This window comes from Hypomesus nipponensis, chromosome 17, assembly GCF_054491055.1.
Source record: "Hypomesus nipponensis isolate SF chromosome 17, ASM5449105v1, whole genome shotgun sequence".
NCBI classification, from domain to species: Eukaryota; Metazoa; Chordata; class Actinopteri; order Osmeriformes; family Osmeridae; genus Hypomesus; species Hypomesus nipponensis.
This window is the reverse complement of record NC_140377.1, coordinates 23270842-23293470: the sequence shown is the minus strand read 5'-3', so window position 1 is coordinate 23293470 and position 22629 is coordinate 23270842. Positions and strand designations below refer to the sequence as shown.

At 52.1% G+C, this 22629-nt stretch overlaps 3 protein-coding genes across 6 annotated transcripts; 1 reads left to right on the top strand and 2 right to left on the bottom strand.

The window, feature by feature from the left end:
• Positions 1-435: 435 nt before the first annotated feature.
• On the top strand, positions 436-2519 carry trir (telomerase RNA component interacting RNase). 3 transcript variants are annotated; one of them, XM_084677172.1, is made up of 5 exons: positions 436-547; positions 666-768; positions 976-1251; positions 1766-1843; positions 2009-2519. In XM_084677172.1, the coding sequence occupies exons 3-5, from the start codon at positions 994-996 to the stop codon at positions 2111-2113; spliced, it is 441 nt and encodes a 146-aa protein (XP_084533298.1). In that variant the 5' UTR covers positions 436-547; positions 666-768; positions 976-993; the 3' UTR covers positions 2114-2519. The 3 variants fall into 3 exon arrangements, with proteins under 3 accessions (XP_084533298.1, XP_084533299.1, XP_084533297.1); XM_084677173.1 differs by having other exon boundaries at positions 445-1251; positions 2009-2135; positions 2264-2519; XM_084677171.1 differs by having other exon boundaries at positions 446-1251.
• Positions 2520-2796: 277 nt separating this feature from the next.
• ubn2b (ubinuclein 2b) lies at positions 2797-12698 on the bottom strand. The gene is made up of 18 exons (XM_084677679.1): positions 12068-12698; positions 11460-11588; positions 11214-11312; positions 10805-10936; positions 10049-10149; positions 9460-9958; positions 9088-9158; positions 8825-8954; positions 8587-8693; positions 8037-8147; positions 7683-7826; positions 7078-7128; positions 6912-6954; positions 5253-5969; positions 4290-4709; positions 3937-4126; positions 3415-3480; positions 2797-3311 (listed from the first exon to the last, which is right to left on the bottom strand). Exons 1-18 carry the CDS (start codon positions 12377-12379, stop codon positions 3271-3273), a joined length of 3363 nt encoding a protein of 1120 aa, XP_084533805.1. The 5' UTR covers positions 12380-12698; the 3' UTR covers positions 2797-3270.
• Positions 12699-12990: 292 nt separating this feature from the next.
• Positions 12991-22507, bottom strand: LOC146254167 (intraflagellar transport protein 56-like). Of its 2 annotated transcripts, XM_084677148.1 has the most exons (19): positions 22313-22507; positions 21838-21966; positions 21646-21738; positions 21146-21260; positions 20977-21026; positions 20702-20847; positions 20150-20321; positions 19711-19785; positions 18935-19037; positions 18272-18327; positions 17862-17900; positions 17711-17764; positions 17011-17074; positions 16629-16717; positions 16219-16302; positions 15194-15263; positions 14717-14823; positions 14004-14137; positions 12991-13438 (listed from the first exon to the last, which is right to left on the bottom strand). In XM_084677148.1, the coding sequence occupies exons 1-19, from the start codon at positions 22313-22315 to the stop codon at positions 13327-13329; spliced, it is 1695 nt and encodes a 564-aa protein (XP_084533274.1). In that variant the 5' UTR covers positions 22316-22507; the 3' UTR covers positions 12991-13326. The 2 variants fall into 2 exon arrangements, with proteins under 2 accessions (XP_084533274.1, XP_084533275.1); XM_084677149.1 differs by lacking the exon at positions 17862-17900 and having other exon boundaries at positions 12992-13438.
• Between the last annotated feature and the right edge of the window lie 122 nt (positions 22508-22629).

Genomic DNA, 22629 nt, shown 5'->3' with positions numbered 1-22629 from the left:
AAAACATTACAAAACTAAAGAAAGTTTCAAAATAATAGGCCAACAGATTATTTTATTTTGACTCAAACATCATGCTCTGAGTCCAACGTATTACTAGAGCTCAAAAAACTGTTTGCGCTCAAGTTATTGGGAAAAAAATTGTCTTGGCTCGCATTAACTATTGATGTCCTTACCAAAGTTGATATCAAACTTACGTCCCCGGACTGTACGAAGGCCATAATAAGTAGAGCTTTGTCTGCGTTCCTTTCAATGTTCAGTTGCTCAACCTCCAAGCGGAGAGAGAGAAGCAGAAGACCGTTTGAGTTCCGTGGAGCGAACAGCTCCGCAGAGTAATATAATTGCGACTTAATTAGATTTCATAGATTCTGAAGCAGCGGCGGCAATAATTTGGCGCTACAAATGCAATGAGGAAACACTGATGCAGTTCCTCTCCAAACCACAACGAGGCAGCGCCGCTACACGCCCTACTTGGACATGGAAATAATCCAAGATGGCCGACGAAGAGTAAAAACAGAAGTTGTTAAGCATTTGGACAATTAATCCGCTGGTCTGTTCAATACTATCGCCTGTTTTTGGAAAGTAATCATACTCAAAACTAAGATATACATTTGTCTTCAAATTCTTTAATTAAATTGGGTATTTGTTTGTATCTGGCGTCTTTACAGCAGCGTTGAGAAAGCTAGCTAGCTACGGACTACCGCGTCACGTCAACAGCCTGCTTTGTGTTTTGCATTACTGGCTAGCTGGACGTTAGCTAGTCTACGAAGGGTATCGTATCTACAATATGTTTATGGATTTTAAAGAACTGTTCCTCAATCGGTTATCCTTGCACTAATTTCGTGACTTATAGCTAGCTACCGATTTAACAAAAATACGTATTTGCCGGTTGTCCAGAAAGCTAGCACTACTCTCTTTAACACAGACGTTATAGAACTATTAAAGAGCAACTTTTGCCTCGCTTATCTGTTCGACAAGCGTCTGGACAAAGCTGCCATGGAGCCGAAGCGTGGATACAGCAAGAATGCTCACAGTAGCAGCGACTCCAGCAGCAACAGCCCGGCGTCACCGGGAGGCGGCAAGACAGCCACGGCGAACGCGTTTGCCAACGACGGCAGCTTCATGGAGATGTTCAAGAAGAAGATGGAGGAGGAGCGGAGGAAAAAACAGCTCGAGCCGGGATGCAGCGACAAAAGCAGCGCCGAGGAGGGCCAGTCGACCCCGGAGAAGAAGCCGCCTCCCCTGACCAGCTTTGTAAGGGGCCGCTGCCCGAGACCAGATAGCTGTAGACTGCTCCGCGTGTGTAGTCAGACAGCCTATGCGCTGTAATCTGTCTTTACTCCGCTTTGCACACAGATCAGGCATGAGATTGAATACCACAGTGGAATGATACTGTCTTGTCTGCTGATAGTGTTCAGAGTGCACAGTAGTCAAGCTCCCAAAGCACTTGACTGGTCTCTTCTGGAGAGAGAGGTGCTCTACAGCCACCATGGCAACCGTACCCACCAAGTGGTAGTTACCCAAGCTGTCCTGATAGTCTGGTGTAGACTCCCTGGTGAACTAGACTCAGTGCTGTGGTACAGAGACTCAGGTCTGTGGTGTAGACTCAGTGCTGTGGTACAGAGACTCAGGTCTGTGGTGTAGATTCAGTGCTGTGGTACAGAGACTCAGGTCTGTGGTGTAGATTCAGTGCTGTGGTACAGAGACTCAGGTCTGTGGTGTAGACTCCCTGGTGAGCAGCTTGTGTAACCCTGTCAGTCTTCTCCAGGTGGGAAAGCGACGCGGCGGTGCCAAGCTGGCCCTCAAGACTGGCATGGTCGCCAAGAAGCAGAAGCTGGATTCCCAGGTTTGACTGATTAGATGTTGCGTCTAACTGCTGTCTTCATATCTACAGCCATCATCTAACCTCTCCCCTCTCTTCTGTTAACACCCTTTTATGTCCCCATCTCTTCTTCCCTATCTCCTTCTTCCTGTCTCTCTCCTCTTGTCTCTCTCCTCCTGTCTCTCTCAGGAGTCGGGGAAATCAGACGCCTGGTCGATGTACATGGCCGAGGTGAAAAAGTACAAAGCCCACCAGTGTGGCGATGATGACAAGACCAGGCCACTGGTCAAATAGACGCACGCCGGCGGCCATGTTGGTGAGGTCACCTGACTTCCCCTGGACTACTGGGCTGGCAGCTGCGTCTTAGTAAACGTCTGTCTTCATGTTTTACCTCGGAGGTTTTTGTTTATACCTTTTTTATTTGGTTCTAATATTTGTCTTCAGCTCCAAGGGCAGATCAGCAGCGACTAGATAAAGACATTTAGGGGTGTCGTCTGCGCTGGTCGGTTTAGCTCCAGAGTTGCTCTCTAGTGATGTTGTTCCTGACTCCCTGATCACGGAGACGTTAACACTGCCGAACGTGGAGTCCGACCGAGGTTTGTGGAGGAGGCTCTGTCCCAGAGGACGCTGTCTGGGATGGAGGGGCTAGCTGGGGTTGTGTCTGGGGAGGGAACCTGTTCAATAAACATGTTTTGATGAACCTGGTTGTCCTGGCTTCAGAGGGAGAAGGGGAATGTTGCTGTTTGGTTTCTGAGGCTTCCTTACCAGCTAGACATGAAGTGTCTCAAATGTAACTGATGTGAGATCCAGTACCTTTTTATGTATGTAATACTTAATACTTATTTTATTATGAATAGTAAAGCCTACTTGATAGTAGTAATAACATAAGTAGTGAATGACTGATGTGAAGTTGAGTGGTGGAAACTGGTAGATTTCCCCAGACAGACCGGAGATCAAGACAGACCACATTCACCATAAACAGTTATCAGTTTAATTTCATTTGATGGTTCCATTTTTGTACAAGGCAAAGGTGAAAAGTTCAAGTACAAAGACAAATGTACAGCATCTATTAAAGAACCACCTAGGAGACACATGGGACCAGCTGACCGGAGGAGACACACACACACACACACACAGCAAACTGACCTGTACAGGTACACACACACACACACACATTCTCTCATGAGTGAAGGGAGTTGTTTCCAGACATTCTTAAATATTCTCCTCCAGTCCACAGTGACAGGTCTGCCTTGTAAACATTGACAAAAACAGCATTTTTGTCATTGAGCTGTTAAAAAAAACCAATATCAAATTCTTGTAATTAAAAAATTGCAGTTAAAAATCCAGTTACTGACATCTCAAGACCCATCCTGTGGTTGGTCAATTAATTTGTCACTCAAAGTCATCGTAGTTCCTGATTTGTCATGGCAGCTGTCATGTAGTGGGCGGGGTCAGAGGGACTTCCTGTCTCCTCCCTGGCTCTGATTGACATCTGGAGGAGAGACCAGAGCGTCAGACTACAGTGGACCATGATCCCAACACAGCAGCATCTGTCAGCCCAGACACCACAGCACACAGACAGATCCCCAGGTTACCTGAAAAAGCGAACTGCAAGTGAGGAGGCACAACCTGAGACCCAGACTGGAGACTCTTATAGAGATCTGAGGAGAGGAGGAAGGAGAGGGGGAAGAGAGGAGGCAGGAGCAGAGAAGAAGTGGAAGGGAGGGTGAGAGGAAATAGAAGCAGAGAGGAGGACCAAGGGAGGAATGAACCAAAGAACACACAGGAGCACGTCAGACGATGGGAAGAAGCTTCACACACACAACAACTACATGGACCACACAACACACACACAAACAACACACACACACACAACACACACAACAAGACCGACCTGGTCCTGTTCACTACTGTTGGAGTACGACTACTCTCTTATTAAATACATGATTTCACCTCTGGTTCTTAGAGGGCTTGCACATTGAACCAGCTCCAAACCGGCTCTAACACCAGCTCCTCCCTCCGCCCAGTTCACTTAGCTCCCGGTTAAGCAGAGCTGGGGACCAGTACAAGTCTCTCCTCCCCCTCCCTCCTCCCTCCCCACCCTCTCCTCTACTCACTCTGTGTCAGGGAGAAGGCCTGGCTGGCCGCAGTGGCGGAGGGGGTGCTGGAGGGGGCGCTGGTGACCAGGGGGGGCAGGTTCAGCAGGGAGGGGAACTGGAAGGGCAGGGGGACCAGCCCCCCCAACATGCTGAAGCCCTGGAGGAGGGAGGGGGGGGAGGCCAGGAGACTCCCCCCTGCTGAGGACACCTGGAGGAGGGAGGGAGAGAGAAGAGGGGGAGCGAAAGGATGTAGGAGAGAGAGAGGAGGGGGAAGGGAAGGAGGAGGGAGGGAGAGAGGAACATGTACAACATCAGATCATCCAGCATTATGTTCCAACTAAAACACCTGAATATGTGCCTTGCCCTCATACCTGCGGTAACTGAGAAGAGACTGGTGATGAGGAGACAGACGTCATTGGCTTAGCCCCCTGAGTAGTCCCGCCCACTGACCGCTGTACCTGATTGGCCAAGGACACACCAGGGGAGGAGCCTGATCCTGAATGCTGCTTGCCGATTGGTGAGGAGTTAGTAAGGCTGGTGTTGGCACTGCTGCTTGTCTGGGAGGTGGACCCTGGAGCACCTGAGCAGGCGGGCCTGAACCCCGAGGGGCTCTTAGAAGAGTACTGGTGCATGCTGGGAGCTGACTGAGGCCCAGGGAGGGGGGATGAGGGGGCGGGGCAACGGGGGGTGAGTTTGATGATGGGGGTGTTGCTGCTGTGGCTGGACTGCATGGGAGTGATGAAGGTAGACTGCACTCCAGATAGACGGGCAGGGGAGGGCTGGGGGGAGGGCTGGGGGAGACGGGCGGGGGAGGGTTGGGGGGAGGGCTGGGAGAGACGGGCGGGGGAGGGTTGGGAGAGACGGGCGGGGGAGGGTTGGGGGAGACGGGCGGGAGAGGGTTGGGGGAGACGGGCGGGGGAGGGTTGGGGGAGACGGGCGGGGGAGGGTTGGGGGACACGGGCGGGGGAGGGTTGGGGGAGACGGGCGGGGGAGGGTTGGGGGGAGGGCTGGGGGAGACGGGCGGGGGAGGGCTGGGGGAGACGGGCGGGGGAGGGTTGGGGGAGACGGGCGGGGGAGGGCTGGGGGAGACGGGCGGGGGAGGGTTGGGAGAGACGGGCGGGGGAGGGCTGGGGGAGACGGGCGGGGGAGGGTTGGGGGAGACGGTTGGGGACCAGAGAGGGGGAAGCGAGGGAGTGGGGGCATGGCTGGGCGGAGCTAGAGAAGGAACTGTCCCCTCCGATGTTATTGCTGGCTTTGTGGGAGGGGACAAGGGGGGGCCTGGCGGGGGGAGAGACGAGGGGGGAGGAGGTGGGGGGAGGGCGGGGTTTGGGGGGGGAGACGGAGACAGGGGGGTGGGTTTTCCCCAGGGTGGTGACAGAGGGTCTCTGGGTTAGCACCGATGGTCTGTGAGCCACAGATAACACTGCCCCTCCTGTCACCCCTCCTCTCGCTCCTCCTGCTGCTCCTCCTGTCACCCCTCCTCTCGCTCCTCCTGCTGCTCCTCCTGTTAGCCCTCCTCTCGCTCCTCCTGCTGCTCCTCCTGTCACCCCTCCTCTCGCTCCTCCTGCTGCTCCTCCTGTTAGCCCCCCTCTCGCTTCTCCTGCTGCTCCTCCTGTTAGCCCCCCTCTCGCTTCTCCTGTCACCCCTCCTCTTGCTCCTCCTGCTGCTCCTCCTCCTGTGAGCCCTCCTCCTCTCCCTCCCATTACTCCTCCTCTTCCTCCCTTACCCAACCCTGTCCCAGAGGACAGGAGGGAGGAGACACAAAGAGGCCTGGAGAGAGAAGGAGAGGAGGGGGAGGAGACGTAGTGACGTTGTGGCTGCAGGAGGGGGGAGGAGGAAGAGGAAGCCAGGAGGGAGGGGGCCCCCGAGGGGGGGCTGTCCCCCTGGACCAGGCCCTTGGCAGCGCTGCTGAGCAGTGCCAGAGCCTGGGAGATGGAGTCCAGGGAGGGGGGTGCCAGGTCCTCATCCACACAGATGGGCTCCGATGGGGACTGGGGGACCCGTCGAGGGGGACCGGACACGGCCTGGGGCCTCTGGACGAACACACCCTCCTGGGGAGAGAGGAGCAGGGGGGTTAGAGAGGAGGCAGAGAAGAGCAGGGGGGTTAGAGAGGAGCAGGGGAGTTAGAGAGGAGGCAGAGAGGAGCAGGGGGGTTAGAGAGGAGCAGGGGGGTTAGAGAGGAGCAGGGGGTTAGAGAGGAGGCAGAGAGGAGCAGGGGGGTTAGAGAGGAGGCAGAGAAGAGCAGGGGGGTTAGAGAGGAGCAGGGGAGTTAGAGAGGAGGCAGAGAGGAGCAGGGGGGTTAGAGAGGAGCAGGGGGGTTAGAGAGGAGCAGGGGGTTAGAGAGGAGGCAGAGAGGAGCAGGGGGGTTAGAGAGGAGGCAGAGAGGAGCAGGGGGGTTAGAGAGGAGGCAGAGAGGAGCAGGGGGGTTAGAGAGGAGCAGGGGGGTTAGAGAGGAGCAGGGGGGTAGAGAGGAGGCAGAGAGGAGCAGGGGGGTTAGAGAGGAGGCAGAGAGGAGCAGGGGGGTAGAGAGGAGGCAGAGAGGAGCAGGGGGGTAGAGAGGAGGCAGAGAGGAGCAGGGGGGTAGAGAGGAGGCAGAGAGGAGCAGGGGGGTAGAGAGGAGGCAGAGAGGAGCAGGGGGGTTAGAGAGGAGGCAGAGAGGAGCAGGGGGGTAGAGAGGAGGCAGAGAGGAGCAGGGGGGTTAGAGAGGAGGCAGAGAGGAGCAGGGGGGTTAGAGAGGAGCAGGGGGGTAGAGAGGAGGCAGAGAGGAGCAGGGGGGTTAGAGAGGAGGCAGAGAGGAGCAGGGGGGTTAGAGAGGAGGCAGAGAGGAGCAGGGGGGTAGAGAGGAGGCAGAGAGGAGCAGGGGGTTAGAGAGGAGGCAGAGAGGAGCAGGGGGGTTAGAGAGGAGGCAGAGAGGAGCAGGGGGGTTAGAGAGGAGGCAGAGAGGAGCAGGGGGGTAGAGAGGAGGCAGAGAGGAGCAGGAGGGAGAGTCTCACCTTGGGTTTGGCTTTGGGGGTGGGGACCATCTTCTTCTTGACTCTAATTAGATAGAAAACAGGAAGCACATGAACAGAAGCAAGGGGAAGTGATGTACACTCAAAAGAGCCAATCAGAGCATTGCTCCACAGCTGATGTAAATTTTTTTGACTGGTCAGAACTTACACATTTCCTGTCACATGACCATGGACCATGATGCTCTCTTTGAACAGCATTCTGAGGAAAACACGCATATTGCATTACTACACAGTAATACTACATAACTACATAGTATACACAGATATACTACATAACTACACAGATATATCACATAACTATACAGTATACACTAGGGCTGTCCACACTTAGTCGACTAGTCAATTTTCTGGTCAATATGCTCTTGGTCGAGTCAGATTTTTTCGATTAGTTCAATTATTAAACTTCAATTAATTAAACTTTCAAAGTTCGATTAGTCGATTTTGTCGAGTCTTGGTCAACCAAAGAAAATCTTAGTCGGGGACAGCCCCAGTATACACACACACTACAGAGTAATACTACATAACTACACAGTATACACACACACTTACTAAAATCCCGCTCCCCCCCCCCGTCCCTCCCCTCCCCCTCTCCCTCCCTCCCCTCCCCCTCCCTCCCTCCCTCCCCTCCCCCCCTCTACCCCCCCCCCCCCCCCCCCCCTCTACCCCCCCCCCCTCCCCTCCCCCCTCCCTCCCTCCCCTCTACCCCCCACCCTCTCCTCCCTCCCTCCCTCCCTCCCTCCCTCCCTCCCTCACCTGGCCTGCATCCATCCCTTGGGCCAGAGGGGCTTGACTTCTGTCTCCATGAAGGCTTTGAGGTAGTCCTCCAGGGAAACAGAGCTCTGAGCCTCCAGCTCATAGCAGCCCAGCTTCACCCGCACCAGCGTGCCCAGCAGGGTCCTGGGGGGGATCAACATCACTGTGAAACATCACTGGACACTTCATGTCTCACCTGAATAATTTGTCTCACATGGTAACTTCCTGTCTCAACAGGCCACTTCCTGCCTCACCTGACCACTTCCTGTCTCACATGGTTACTTCCTGCCTCATCTGGCCACTTCCTGTCTCACCTGGCCACTTCCTGTCTCACATGGTTACTTCCAGCCTCACCTGAGCTTGTCGTCCCAGACAAACTTCTTGCGAGGTCCCATCACCCTCTTCCCTGGCTTGTCCTCATCCTCCTCCTCAGATCCCTGCTTCTCCCCCTCCTCCGACTGCTGCCTGGCAACACAAGAACACTGTCATCCCCTGGAACACTCGGGAGAGAGGGATGAGGAGGGAGGAGGAGAGGAGCGGGATGAGGAGGAGGGAGGAGGAGAAGAGCAAAATGAGGAGAAGAGGAGGTTGAGAGGGAGGAGAGGAACAAAGTGGTTGAGAGGAAGGAGGAGGAAGAGAGGAGCAGAGAGAGGAGGTTGAGAGGAAGGAGGAGGACGAGAGGAGCAGAGAGAGGAGGTTGAGAGGAAGGAGGAGGACGAGAGGAGCAGAGAGAGGAGGTTGAGAGGAAGGAGGAGGAAGAGCGGAGCAGAGAGAGGAGGTTGAGAGGAAGGAGGAGGACGAGAGGAGCAGAGAGAGGAGGTTGAGAGGAAGGAGGAGGACGAGAGGAGCAGAGAGAGGAGGTTGAGAGGAAGGAGGACAAGACATGGAGGAAGAGTGTGCTTACTTGGCCACCTTGGCGATGCAGTCCATGTTGTACCTGGCAATTTGCTCAGGCATCACACTGCACACAGCCAGCTTCAGCTTCAACAGGGGAGCACGCAGGCGGTCATCCTGCACAGACACATCCACACACATGGCTAACTTTAGTTTCAACACAGGATCATAATCATGCTGAACGCCCTCCCTCTCCCTCTCCCTCTCCCTCTCTCCCCCTCTCTCTCCACACAGACCTACAGACACACCTGGATGTTGAGGCTGAGCTTCTTCAGTCGTTTGAGCAGAGCCTCCTTGTTGCAGGGAACGAAGGCCTCCAGGTGTGAGTACACCGCTGCCCTGACCCCTGCTGGCTGCTCCTGCACCTGCAGCTCAATACTGCACGCACACACACACATTGTAGAATGTGCTTAGAAAGTATGTTAGTGTGTGAATTAGCATGATTAGTGTGTGTGTGTGTGTGTGTGTGTGTATAAACGTGTGTGCTTCTGTGTGTGAGGGAGACACTCACTCTAACAGGATGTTATTCATGTCCAGGGTGAAGAACTTCTTCCTGCCCTCCTGGTCAAACTGGCGGCTGGCCTGGAGGAGGAGACATTATCAACCAGGAGAACACACAGACAGGCACACAGACAGACGGACAGACAGATACACACACAGACAGACAGATACACAGACAGACAGACAGACAGATAGGCCGGCCAGACAGACAGACAGGCCGACAGACATACACACAGACAGGCACACGGACAGGTACACAAACAGGCAGACAGACACACAGACATGCAGACAGACAGACACACAGACATGCAGACAGACAGATACACAGACAGGCAGACACACAGACAGGCAGACAGACAGGTAGACAGACAGACAGACGTACCACTCTCAGGTCCTCGATGCGCTTGCTGAGGGGAGCAGGCAGGCCGTCCGGCAGGGGGGGGGGAGGGAAGACACCCCCCTGGGTTCTAACCCCCCCCATCCCTCCCCCCTGGACCCTCCCCCCTCCCACCCCTCCCCCCTGGGTGCCGTTCTCCCCGTGGGCGGGGCTGCTGGTGGTGGGGGAGGAGTCTAATAGGGAGAAGTCCAGATCTCCCATCATATTCTGCAGAATCTCGTTGTGGTTGGCCGAGCCCAGCAGCGACATCACAGCAGGGTCGGCGGTCAGGTCGTCCATGGCAATGTTGTTGCCGGGGGGCCTGGCATGGGCGGTGTTGGGGGCAGGGGCGCGGGGGGGGACCCGGGGGGGTCCGGGGGGGCGTCTCCTCATCTGGTCCTTCTCCCTGGAGAAGCGTCTCAACATGGCCGCCAGGTTTAGACTGTCCTTCATCAACTTCTTACGTTTCTTTTTCTCCGGTCGGTGCACGCCCAGGACAGGAACCCTTGAGGACCCCCCCACACAGGAAGTGATGTCACCATGAGCCTCTCCTCATGTCAGAGGAGGGAGTGGAGAGTGTGTGTGTTCAGCTCACCCTCCCCGTTTAGGAAGCCTGTTCTTCTTCTTCTCCTCCACAGCTCCATCCTGCTTCCTCCTCCTTTTCTTCATCCCTCGTTCCTCACCCTCCTTCAGCTTCTACACACAAACACACACACACGTACACACACAGGAGACTCCACTACTCAGGTTGTGCAACACACACCTCGTACCTTGCAGCAGGAACACCCCAACCCACATACCACGTCTGACAGTCTGAGTGCATCTGTGTGTATAAATGTGTGTGTGTATGCAGTGTTTCCTCTAGGATTTTTTTTGTTGCAGTGGAGGCATGTCTGTCCAAAACCCTCCCCCGGTCAAAACAAGGTGCTAACCCTATCCCTACATTACGGAGCACGTTAATGTAATCGTCTAATAGCTCATGTAATATTGCACATATGTTCGTCCTATTTGCCCTAAAGAAATAAAGTTAGGCTACTTAAAGACACCTTACACTGATAAAGTATGCTCAAAATGGCATAAATGCTGCCAATTAATAATTGACGTAACAACTTCTTGTAAATGAGGTTTAGGGTTAGGGTAACCCTAGGTTACCCTAGGTAACCCTAACCCTAACCTTGCACTGTGAAGCTTGTGTCTGTGCTATTCTCCAACATGCACTCTAACAATCACTGCTGATAGACGGCCTAAAACATTTTCTACAGCTCTATTTCTGATACTGTGGCGGCAGAAATGTAGCCGTGGCGGGCTGCCACAGCAAAATCAACTTAGCGGAAACACTGGTATGTCCCACCTTGAAGCAGCCCCCCTCCTTGCCCCCCTCGTCTCCGTCAGAGTCGGAGGCAGGTCTGAACTGCAGCGTGCCGGTGTTGATGTAGAACCCTCCCAGCTTGGTGCTCAAGGAGGCTGGAACCAGCTCATCATACTGAACACACACACAGACAGGTTAGACAGGCTGGCAGATATACAGACATACAAACAGCAGGCAGATAGAGACAGGCAAACAGACAGACAGGCAAACAGACAGACAGACAAACAAACAACAGGCAGATAGAGACAGGCAAACAGACAGACAGGCAAACAGACAGACAGACAAACAACAGGCAGAGAGTGACAGGCAAACAGACAGACTGAGACAAACCGACAGAGAGAGAGGGGGGAAGAGAGAGAGAGGCAGGCAGGCAGGCAGGAGGTGTCCTCACAGCTTCAGAGTTGTCTATGAAGGGGTCCGTGTCGTCGTATCCGTAGCCGATGTCAATAAGATCCTGCACGCGGTCCCTCCTCTTCCTCTTACCGCTGGCCTGGGGGCCACAGGAGCACACACACATTGAATACACACACACACACACACACACACTTGGAACACGCACACACACACACACATGCTGCCCTGGGGACCACAGGACCACAGGTGGCACACACACACACACATGTGCTGGGGAGCTTACGTATTTGCTCTCAAACTTCTTGGCAAGAGCCTCTACTTCCTGTCTCTCCTTCTCATCATCAGCGAAGGGGTCGCTGGGGTCAAGGGGCGGGGCCAGGCCTCTGGAAGGTCCTGGGGAAGGCTTCCTCACCTACAAGAGCATGGGGGAGACAGGGGAGAGGTGTGGGAGACAGGACAGGGGGAGAGACAGGATAAGTGAGGGCATGAGAGATGACAGGATTCTTGTAACACTACATATGCTACATTCTGTAACCTGCCAGAACCTTCAGCTATGCTTACCTCAGAAACACTCAACTACAGAAAACAGCAAGGAGCTGCATATACAGGATGGCCACAAGGCGATTAAACGGTTCTTTCAAAATGAATTGGCATTTATAAGTAGGAAAACAAAACTTCAGAAAATAAATGTTTATCTACTTCGACAAGTCATTCTGACAATACTTAGTTGTACTTGGAAACTAAGAGCGCGGTGCGAGCGTCACACAAACACTAGACGGTGACAGCTGACAGCGCGCGCAGCTTCACGCGAGCCTTCCTTTCAGACAGCTTGTCATCCCGGTTCTGCTCTGACTTCAGCAGAACATCGGGCCGCTACGAACGTAACTTTACCTTCTCCTGGGGCTCAGAGGACTGGACCAATTCGCTGTAGTTGAACTCCGCGGATCCTCTGTCGCTTGGCTCGGACAGGCTCAGGCTTAGACGCACTGTCCGTTTCGGTTCCCCAGCATCCCCGTCTCCACCTTTTACGTTACCGAAAGGACTACCGCAACCTCCTGACACGGTTGCCGTACTCCCTGCACCTCCATCTTTCCCAAAAACGACTTCGGCCTCGTCTTCCTGGCGGCGCTTCTTTGACTCCGAGGGTGGCGACGTGCTGAAGGAGGAGATAGTGACGAACGGTACTTTTCTAAGCTCGGCCATTCGGCCTGGATCCCTCCCTGCTCCCGAGTACAAAAGCACAAGAGGGCGAGACTGACTTAAAATTGTAGACGTTCCGACAACTAGCTAGCTAGCTCTGCTAGCTCTATAAAAATAGCTTCTGGCGGTTAGTAAAATTACTTTCAAAGCCTCTCCGGTGTAACAGTCAAACGGGTGGTATATCTTGCAACTCCAGGGCTATCTACCGGGATTTAAATCACCAGGAAACCTAGTTTTAGTTGTTTCCATGAAACTGTTCGCTAGCTACCGCAAGGAGGCTTCCATAGTAGCCATCTTGATCATTATTATCATTATTCAGAAATTGGGCGTGCGTACAACAAGAAAGGGGATACGGAGAGGAATGGGAGCAGTCCCTGGCCAATCACAGGGCAAGAACGCTCCCAGGAACCGCCCACTTCTCATTCTAGCGCGAATGTGGAAAGGACGATTGTTCTACAGCACGCGGAGTGTTCTGACGGGACAACTGGTCTCCCCTCGGTCTCTGTCCCTCTCTGGTTGAAGGAAATAAACACAAACATTCACAATCGTAAACTATGAACCAATAATATAAACCATCGTCTTAACTCAGACTGACACAGACAATCGTAGAGAAGTTGAACAAATATGTAACATACAATTCATATATTTATTTCAACAGGCACATATGTACAGATTGAAAACGCCGGTCCAAGGAACAATGCTTTTTATAAAAATCAAAATAACAATGAAGCAATAAAGAGATGCATAAGTAACTGACCACTGGGTCACTTGAAAACGCTTTACAGAGAAGGTCAAAGGGCACTTAGGGGAGTGGACCTGCATGAGAACCTGCCGACATCAGCCTGTCTCAGACTGAGAGGTCGGCTTGTCTCCTGGGCGAGGAGTGATGACATCACAGAGAGAAAACCGGTTTATTTGTGTTTGTATTCCCTGGGCGAGGAGTGATGACATCACAGAGAGACTCTGTTGTCCTTGGCCCACTTGCGGAGGATCCTGATGATGTATTCCACCTGGGGGTTTCCTGAGTTCCTCAGCAGCGGCAGCACCTCCCGCAACGTCTCCCTGCACACACACACACACACACACACACAGGCACTAATGTTACTAGAGGCTGCAGGTGAGCAGGTGATGTTACTAGAAGCTGCAGGTGATGTTACTAGAGGCTGCAGGTGATGTTACTAGAAGCTGCAGGTGATGTTACTAGAAGCTGCAGGTGATGTTACTAGAAGCTGCAGGTGATGTTACTAGAGGCTGCAGGTGATGTTACTAGAAGCTGCAGGTGATGTTACTAGAAGCTGCAGGTGATGTTACTAGAGGCTGCAGGTGATGTTACTAGAAGCTGCAGGTGATGTTACAAGAGGCTGCAGGTGATGTTACTAGAAGCTGCAGGTGATGTTACTAGAGGCTGCAGGTGATGTTACTAGAAGCTGCAGGTGATGTTACTAGAGGCTGCAGGTGATGTTACTAGAAGCTGCAGGTGATGTTATTACAGGCTGCAGGTGATGTTACTAGAAGCTGCAGGTGATGTTATTACAGGCTGCAGGTGATGTTACTAGAAGCTGCAGGTGATGTTATTACAGGCTGCAGGTGAGCAGGTGATGTTATTACAGGCTGCAGGTGGGCACACCTGGACTCCCTGCCGGCCAGGATGAGCTGCAGGACGCCCACGCAGGCTCCCCTCTTCCCCTCCCAGTACTCCGGGTTTGGATCCAGACGCTCCAGAACGTCAAACGCCTTTGAAGAGTAGTAGAACTGACCCATCTGGGACACACAGAGTAGAACTGAGCTATTGGTACCTTGTAGCAGTGTGATATTAACACCAGCAGAGGAAGGTACCTTGTAGCAGTGTGATATTAACACCAGCAGAGGAAGGTACCTTGCAGCAGTGTGATATTAACACCAGCAGAGGAAGGTACCTTGTAGCAGCGTGATATTAACACCAGCAGAGGAAGGTACCTTGTAGCAGCGTGATATTAACACCAGCAGAGGAAGGTACCTTGTAGCAGTGTGATATTAACACCAGCAGAGGAAGGTACCTTGCAGCAGTGTGATATTAACACCAGCAGAGGAAGGTACCTTGCAGCAGTGTGATATTAACACCAGCAGGGGAAGGTACCTTGCAGCAGTGTGATATTAACACCAGCAGAGGATGGTACCTTGCAGCAGTGTGATATTAACACCAGCAGAGGATGGTACCTTGTAGCAGCGTGATATTAACACCAGCAGAGGAAGGTACCTTGCAGCAGTGTGATATTAACACCAGCAGAGGATGGTACCTTGCAGCAGTGTGATATTAACACCAGCAGAGGATGGTACCTTGTAGCAGTGAGATATTGGTACCTTGTAGCAGTCGTTGGCAATGACCTGCAGGAGGCTAAAAGAGTCGGATGACGTCTCCATCTTTAGGTACAGCTCCCAGGCCAGGCGAGCCTTCTGGTTCATGATGTCTACACAACACACACATTTAGTCATTTATTTTCATTTAGTCATTTAGCACCCACCCTGCTGAACACTACACACACTCCCACCCACCCTGCTGAACACTACACACAACATACACACCCTGCTGAACACTACACACAACATACACACCCTGCTGAACACTACACACAACATACACACCCTGCTGAACACTACACACTTCAGGGTAGTTGGGTTAGGGTGGGTTAGCTAAAGGGTAGTTGGGTTAGGGTGGGTTAGCTAAAGGGTAGTTGGGTTAGGGTGGGTTAGCTAAAGGGTAGTTGGGTTAGGGTGGGTTAGCTAAAGGGTAGTTGGGTTAGGGTGGGTTAGCTAAAGGGTAGTTGTGTTTGGACTCACAGCAGCGAGCCAGCCAGCTCAGGTAAATGTAGTCGGTCTTGATCTTATCACTCTGGATCAGTAGGAATATCTGAACAATCACGAAAATAACAACATTCATTCCAATATACACTATGCAACACTTCTGTGTACCATGATTTACCACAATGCAATATAGTGTAGTGTAGCACTGTGTACAGGGCTCGCAACTAACCCTTTTCCTCACTGTCTCAGTACCGCCCCAAAGTGAAAAATGAACCATCCCAAACTGAACTTGACCTGTCCCAAAATGTAAATTCTTGTGTTTTTGCATTTGACATTCTGACATGGGACTAGGTTATTTGCCACAGTACTGTATTTAAGTAATCCATACACAATAGAATACACAATGTTATTTCTTTTTTCATGGTGGGGCTGTAGTTAAAAAGTTGCTAAACTTTAAAAAAATGTTTAGGAAAAAAAGCTTCTAAAGGTTTGCAAAAGTTTTGGAAAAATTACTCTCCTAAACTCTACTGTACTCTGCTCTGCTTTACTCTGCTATAAGCTTTTCTGTTCTCCTCCTCTATCTTCTCCTTTCACTATGTGTGAAAAAAGTTTCGATAAAGTTTCGAAAGGTTGAACAAACATTAGAGATTTATTTTTCAAATATAGGTTTACATCATTGATGAGTACTTGATGAGGACTCAACTAAACTGTACTGTTCTCTATTGCAGGGCTCGTAATTAACTTTTTTCCTAATAGTATTTCCCAAAGTGCAAAATTAACCGACCCAAAATGAACTATGCTTTATGTCTTGCACATCGTCAGTATTAATATTACTCTATTGAAAGTGGTTGAACGGCTGATAACTGGACCCACATGGCTAGTGTAACTGCCAAAAAGAGAAGAAAAAAATCCAAACATATTGCTATTGGATTTTAAGGCCGGAGTCTGTGTTGAACTGTTCCAGACATCTTTTTCATCGTTCCTGGGTCAACGTTAATTTTGCGCCCTGGGAGTGTAGTATTGTGATGTATAGTGTAATACTTTGCAGTACTATGTAATACCTCCTCTGCCTCCCGGTAGTTGCCCACCGCAGCCTTTGCCTGGGCATAGTTGAAGTTGAAGGTGTCGTCATTGTAGAAGTAACTCTGATAGGATAGACAGGTAATGGTAGAAGGGAGAGACAAAAGGTCAGGGGCAGGGGGGAGAAACAGGTCAGAGGTTAAGAGTAGGGACAGGCCAGAGGTAGGGACAGGTCAGGGGTCAAGGGTAGGGACAGGTCAGGGGTCAAGGGTAGGGACAGGTCAGGGGTCAAGGGTAGGGACAGGTCAGGGGTCAAGGGTAGGGACAGGTCAGGGGTCAAGGGTAGGGACAGGTCAGGGGTAGGGACAAGTCAGGAGTAGGGACAGGTCAGGGGTCAGGGGTAGGGACAGGGTCAAGGGTAGGGACAGGTCAGGGGTTGTGGCGTGCTGACCTTGACAGAGTTGAGGTAAATGAGGACGTCCTCAAACTGGCGCAGCAGGAAGAAGCAGGAGGCCATGCACTGCCGGCCTGGGATGGTGTCTGCAGCACAACCCCAGGTTAGTCAACTAGCCCTTTAACCCCCCCAGGTTAGTCAGCTAGCCCTTTAACCCCCCCAGGTTAGTCAACTAGCCCTTTAACCCCCCCAGGTTAGTCAGCTAGCCCTTTAACCCCCCCAGGTTAGTCAACTAGCCCTTTAACCCCCCCAGGTTAGTCAACTAGCCCTTTAACCCCCCCAGGTTAGTCAACTAGCCCTTTATCCCCCCCCAGGTTAGTCAGCTAGCTAACTAGCCATGTGTTGGCTGGTTCTATGCTGGCTAGTTAGCGGGACTCACCACATTCACTGGCAGAACCGCCGACCAGTTGGAAGAACTGCTGTGCTATCTTCATGTGGTCCCTCTGCAGGACAGAGACAGGGTCAGTGCTGGGCCCTGCTGCTAAACCAGGACAGAGACAGGGTCAGTGCTGGGCCCTGCTGCTAAACCAGGACAGAGACAGGGTCAGTGCTGGGCCCTGCTGCTAAACCAGGACAGAGACAGGGTCAGTGCTGGGCCCTGCTGCTAAACCAGGACAGAGACAGGGTCAGTGCTGGGCCCTGCTGCTAAACCAGGACAGAGACAGGGTCAGTGCTGGGCCCTGCTGCTAAACCAGGACAGAGACAGGGTCAGTGCTGGGCCCTGCTGCTAAACCAGGACAGAGACAGGGTCAGTGCTGGGCCCTGCTGCTAAACCAGGACAGAGACAGGGTCAGTGCTGGGCCCTGCTGCTAAACCAGGACAGAGACAGGGTCAATGCTGGGCCCTGCTGCTAAACCAGGAGCTCTCTATGGAGTCTCAATTTAAGAATCCGTTACTTATGAATATCAAATAATGCCTGAACGACTGCCAAGTGTGTACAGCATCACACAAGGCCAATGGTTTTACTTCTCCTTTCCAGCCACCAGCCTCAGTCTCCTCTCAGTCCCCCCCCCCACCAGTTTCCCCCCAGCCCCCCCCCCCTCTCCTCCTAGTACTCCCCCCTCCAGACAGACACTCACAGAGCAGAGCTCCTGGCCCAGGGCAGCATTCACCACCCCCTTCAGGATGTACTCCTGTGGAAAGAGAAGCACAGTCAGGCTCCAAGCCTCCAGCCTCCAGGGGGCGCTCTGCTAACGCTGCTCTGGCCCTGACAGGGACACACACACTTACTGTACGCTGGTGTACATTTAGACTAACATTGCTCTGAACCTGAGAAAGAGAGAGGGAGTGAGGAATGAAGGAAGAGAGGGAGGGAGAGATGTGGGGAGGAGGGGAGAGGTTAATATCACAGCTCACTGCATTCTACCAACTCACAAAAGCTACACTGATCCTGACGGAGAAAACGAGGAGATGGGGATGAAGGGGATGGAGAGAGGAGAGAAGAAAAGTAGAGAATGGAGGAGAAAAGGAAAGAAAAGGAGGGAGGAAACAAAGAGAGCGGAGGAGGAGAGAAGGAGACAGAGGAAGAGGAGAAGGAGAGATAGGAGGGGAGAGGAAAAGAGAGGAGAGGGAAGGAGAGGAGGAGAGAGAGAAGGAGAAAGAAAGGAGGGGAGGAAGAGAGGAGAGAGAGAGGAGTCTACCTGAGGTGTACTTGGCTCCAGGTCTTTGATCAGGTTGTAGGAGTCCTGGACATCATCTGCAACACAGAGACATGTGACTCTCTCTACACACACACAAGAACACACACACAAGGATACGCACACACGTGTGTATGTATTTAACCTGTTTAATCAATAAAAACTTTTAAGTGTTACCGAGGGAGACCGTAACGGCGGTGACGGCCCAGAGACCTGCTCACCTTGGTGGAGGTAGTAGATAACCAGAGACCTGCTCACCTTGGCGGAGGTAGTAGATAACCAGAGACCTGCTCACCTTGGTGGAGGTAGTAGATAACCAGAGACCTGCTCACCTTGGCAGAGGTAGTAGATAACCAGAGACCTGCTCACCTTGGTGGAGGTAGTAAGATAACCAGAGGCCTGCTCACCTTGGCGGAGGTAGTAGATAACCAGAGACCTGCTCACCTTGGCAGAGGTAGTAGATAACCAGAGGCCTGCTCACCTTGGCGGAGGTAGTAGATAACCAGAGACTTGCTCACCTTGGCGGAGGTAGTAGATAACCAGAGACCTGCTCACCTTGGTGAATGTAGTAGATAACCAGAGAACTGCTCACCTTGGCGGAGGTAGTAGATAACCAGAGACCTGCTCACCTTGGCGGAGGTAGTAGATTACCAGAAACCTGCTCACCTTGGCGGAGGTAGTAGATGACCAGGTTAAGACGGGCCTCTGGGATGACGTCGATGAGGGGTGGCAGGGCTTGCAGCGCCCCCTCCCCCCCCCGGAACACCACCTGGTATAGGATCAAATATTGATGATATGTGATCAGTTATATATGATATGAGAAATAATTGATGATATATGATATGAGAAATTATTTATTATATATGACCAATAGATATATGGTAGCATTTGGATCCACATAAGATTTTTTAAATGTTAAAGTTAATTGTTGCTTCTTGATGTATGCCTTAAAGCAGGGGTTTTCAACTGGTTTTGTCCCAGGGACCACCATTCTTAATAGAAAGTATGAAGACTGATATGCCTGCGCGCGCTTGCCTATGTGTGTGTGTGCGTGCATGTGGATAGAAGAAAGTTTTAACATTTGGTTTTCCATGTTGCTTTTATTAAAAAATCTCAAACAAATCTAGATATATCTACTTAAAAACTTCAAACAATATACATTGAATCTGAAAAATTGAAATATGTGTATGTGAGATTCTGCACACTAATTAAATATAAATTAAATTTTAAAAAACTCAAACAAATCTAGAAAAATCTGTGAAGTGAATTTATATATACTTTTAAATCAATGGTGGACTGATCAACATAGGCTCGTGTCGCAGACCCCCTGGAATGCTGCCGCGGACGACCAGGGGGCCGAGGACCCCCGGTTGAAAACCCCTGCTTTTAAAGGTTTGATAAGTGTGTACGTGTGTGTGTATGTGAGTGTGTGTGAGTCTCACCAGGTTGTGTTTGATGAGCTCCTTAGCAAACTCAAAGGAGCAGGAAGAGATGTCTATCAGGTTCTTCAGCTCAGCCTGGGAGAGAGAACACAGAGATGGAGAGAGAACACTGGGTGTGTGTTGTGTCTGGGTATGTTGTGTCTGGGTGTGTGTTGTGTCTGGGTGTGTGTTGTGACTGGGTGTGTGTTGTGACTGGGTGTGTGTTGTGTCTGGGTGTGTGTTGTGTCTGGGTGTGTGTTGTGTCTGGGTGTGTTGTGTCTGGGTGTGTGTTGTGTCTGGGTGTGTGTTGTGACTGGGTGTGTGTTGTGACTGGGTGTGTGTTGTGTCTGGGTGTGTGTTGTGTCTGGGTGTGTTGTGTCTGGGTGTGTGTTGTGTCTGGGTGTGTGTTGTGTCTGGGTGTGTGTTGTGTCTGGGTGTGTGTTGTATCTGGGTGGCTAACCTCTGCTGCCTTGCCGTTGAACAGCCTGAAGTTGTTGCAAGCCTTGAGGTTGAGGGCGATGGTGGAGTCTGGAAGGTTCTGCAGGTAGATAGCCAGCACTTCCTGGGACACATCATAGTAGTCCAGCTTGTAGTAGCACAGAGCGACATACACATTCAGCGCCAGGAAGTCCCTGCAGAGAGACCAGCTCACTGTTAGCCCTGAGAGAGACCAGCCCTGAAAGAGACCAGCCCTGAAAGAGACCAGCCCTGAAAGAGACCAGCCCTGAGAGACCAGCCCTGAGAGAGACCAGCCCTGAGACCAGCCCTGAGAGAGACCAGCCCTGAGAGAGAGCAGCCCTGAGAGAACAGCCATGAGAGACCAGCCCTGAGAGAGACCAGCCCTGAGAGACCAGCCCTGAGAGAGACCAGCCCTGAGAGAGACCAGCCCTGAGAGACCAGCCCTGAGACCAGCCCTGAGAGAGACCAGCCCTTAGACCAGCCCTTAGACCAGCCCTGAGAGAGACCAGGATGGATGTGTGTGTAGTATGTGTGTGTGTGTGTGTGTGCGTGCCTATTCTGCAGCAGGATGCGTTTGTAGATGTCGATGGCCTCCTGGTAGTGGGAGCGCATGTAGTGGATGGAGGCCAGACTGAGCTGGTCCTCACTCACATCCTGCAGCCTCTGGTGGAACCCCATCAACTGCTGCTCATCACTGAACTGAGGGGGGGAGGAGGGGAGTGAAAGAAGGAAGAAAAAGAGTGAGGAAGAGGAGGAAGAGAGGGGGATTTAACAACAGTACTCATGACCTCTCCAGACATGTAGAACCCAGCAGTATGATGGGCTGACCTTGTGAGCCAGATGGAACAGCAGCCGATTCTGCAGCTGGTCCGCAGGTCCTAGAGACAAGAAAAAACAATTTCCTGCTTGTCCACAAGGAAGAATAAGCCCATGATACCAACATGTTCCTTTAACAGACACTTTTTTCAGATGTACAGGGGGGTGGGGGGATTTGAACCTTTCAAGGCTGCCTCCTGTGCTTCTCTGTAGAGGCCCAGGCAGAAGAGACAGCAGGCCAGATTCACCCACACCTCCGGTCTGCAGTCAGCCTGCGCTGTCAGGATCCTGTACTCCTGGACACAAAAACAAAACAGCCATTCATTCAGCCAGCTAGCCTGTATCCTACCTCCATGGCGCTGCGGTACTCCACCCACCAGCCTGTATCCAGTGCCCCTCCCCCCGAGCGGAAATCGGGATGCTGCCCCCCCCCCCCCCCCCCCAGCGGACGCAAATCGAGGTGCCCCCCCCCCCCCCCACACACACACACACACACACACCCCTCCCCCCGGGCCGCAAATCGGGGTGTCGCCCCCCAACCGCAACACAGATATATGACTTGGCGCCCTCTGCCGATGGTGCGGGACGGTTATTTAATGGATGAACTTCCCCCCTCTTGATGCTGCCCTAGGTGGCTGCCTATGTGGCCTATGCCTAGGACCGGCGCGGCCTGTGTCTTACCTCCATGGCCCTGCGGTAGTCCCCCAAGTGGAAGGCGCAGTAGCTCAGCCACAGGTCGGCGTCCTCCCCTTGCTCTCCAACATTCCGCTGGAACTGAGCACGTTCACACGAGAGGGCACGTTAACAGCTCAGCACGGACTGCGGGGTTGTGTGTGCCGCCAGGTTTACAACGGAATGGTGCTTCTGCTCTACCTCCAGTAGCGTCATAGCGCCGAGGTAGTCCCTCCGAGACAGATAATCTTCCATCAGAGGGGACTTTTTTCCCTTGGTCTTGACGACCGGCACCTCCGCGGCTACCGCAGGCTTCACCCGGGACAATATCTGTCAACACACATGGACACTGGGCGAAAACTATCGCAATTCCGCAGACTGAATCACTGTGTGGGTTGCATTCGTGTAGATCCACATGGGATGACAGTTAACGGTGTTAAAGCGAGAGATTTGTTGGCGACAGAAAATCAGCCATCTATTAGTATTAAATGTCTCTGTAAAGAAAAAGTGCTAAGTTTATAATAGAAAAGTATATGTAACTGTTCGTCTAGCTAGCTTAGCTACAGTCCTACTGTACAGTACATAACTGTACAGTACATAACTGTACAGTAGACTACAGTACAGTACTGTACAGCTGCTCGACTTGCTACTGCTAGAACTACTGGTTAAAACTTACCATTGCTAATGCGATCCAGTATCAGTCCCCGTTAACGAACAATATTTCCTTTACTTATGGACAAAACAGATGTTTTTAGACTAACCACTGGATTGCTTGTGCATGTTCTGTTTTTAATTTAGTAAACTAGGCAGTACTTGGCAGTAGAGCAGATCAATGTTGTCAGGATGGGCGACACGGTTGCCAGGCAACCGTTGCTCCTCCTCGTCTGGTTCATGACGCGGTCGTGCAGAAACTTGAGCGAGTCGTTCCGCTTGCAGTGGTCTTGATCATTGGAGTTACATTGATCTTTTTTTATTGATTTTTTTTTACTAAAC